Source organism: Rhincodon typus, unplaced genomic scaffold (assembly GCF_021869965.1).
Source record: "Rhincodon typus isolate 14 unplaced genomic scaffold, sRhiTyp1.1 hic_rhity00003848, whole genome shotgun sequence".
NCBI lineage: Eukaryota > Metazoa > Chordata > Chondrichthyes > Orectolobiformes > Rhincodontidae > Rhincodon > Rhincodon typus.
Window position 1 is genome coordinate 3,356 of NW_025969486.1, and position 1,020 is coordinate 4,375.

Sequence of the window (1,020 nt, forward strand, 5' to 3'; positions counted from 1 at the left end):
AGGGGAGCGAGGAGGTGGGTGGTACAGGGGAGCCAGGAAGGGGGAAACGAGAGCGAGGTTGGGGGGGGGGGGGGGGGGGGGCGCGAGGGGGGGGGGCAAGAGGGGGGGGCAGGGGGGGGTGGGGGGGGGGGAGGGGAGCGAGGTGGGGGGGGGGGGACAGGGGAGCGAGCAAGAGACACACACACACACCCGTTAATCTCCACAGCACCCGCCAGACAGTTACACAGCCTCTCCATTCCCCCACCATCACACACACGTCGGACACAGGGATCGGACAGTTTTCCCATACCACCCCCACCCAGCGGACACCGTCCTACCTTCCCCCTCCTCCAGCGGCAGCCCACACACCCTGCGACACATGGCCATGAACATCTGTAGGTACTTGGTGAGAGTTTCATCGGTCTTCCTGTCCAACCTGGCGATGGCACGGAACCGCTCCCACTGGTACTGCCGCCGCTGAGGGTCAAACTCCACGCCGAACGTTGACACCACTCTGTAAAAGTCAGTCTCCTCCCGGCTCGTCCACCTGTCGGGGCAGGGAGACGGAGACACCGTCAGCATATCGTGGGCGGGGAGACTGCAGCAGGACAGAAACCCCCTTCCCCTCCCCTTCCCTCCCAGGGAACATCCGAAAAAGCCAGGCCCGCCCCCACCCCCTCGTGTAGGGGAGGCTGTGCGCACCAGGATGGAGCCTCACTCACCCCCAGCTCGAGGGGCACTGTCCTCCCCGAGGTGGGGGGACCAGGATACTAGGAAGGGACAGCGTTTAGGAAGACGGTCAGAGAGAGGGAGAACTTTGAGAAAGATGTGGGAGTGGGGAAGAGGCAGAGGGAGGTGGTGGGGGGTGGGGGTTTGCAGGGGCACGGAGTGAGTGTGAGGGGGAAACGGCAGGAAATGACAGAGAGAGGGAGGCACAGAGCGAGAGACAGCGAGGGGTGGGGCACAGAGCGAGAGAGAGAGGGGCACAGAGCTAGAGATAGCGTGAGAGAGAGAGGGAGGGGCACAGAGTGAGGGGGAGAG

The 1,020-nt window shown here is 64.6% G+C and overlaps 1 protein-coding gene across 1 annotated transcript in view; it reads right to left on the reverse strand.

Moving 5' to 3' along the window:
- Positions 1–1,020, reverse strand: part of LOC125481846 (chromodomain-helicase-DNA-binding protein 8-like) — a 14,527-nt gene that overhangs the window by 3,282 nt on the left and 10,225 nt on the right. Inside the window, exon 13 of the mRNA XM_048593772.1 lies at positions 318–526. Coding sequence (XP_048449729.1) covers positions 318–526 — 209 coding nt within the window. The remainder of the gene's footprint in view (positions 1–317; positions 527–1,020) is intronic.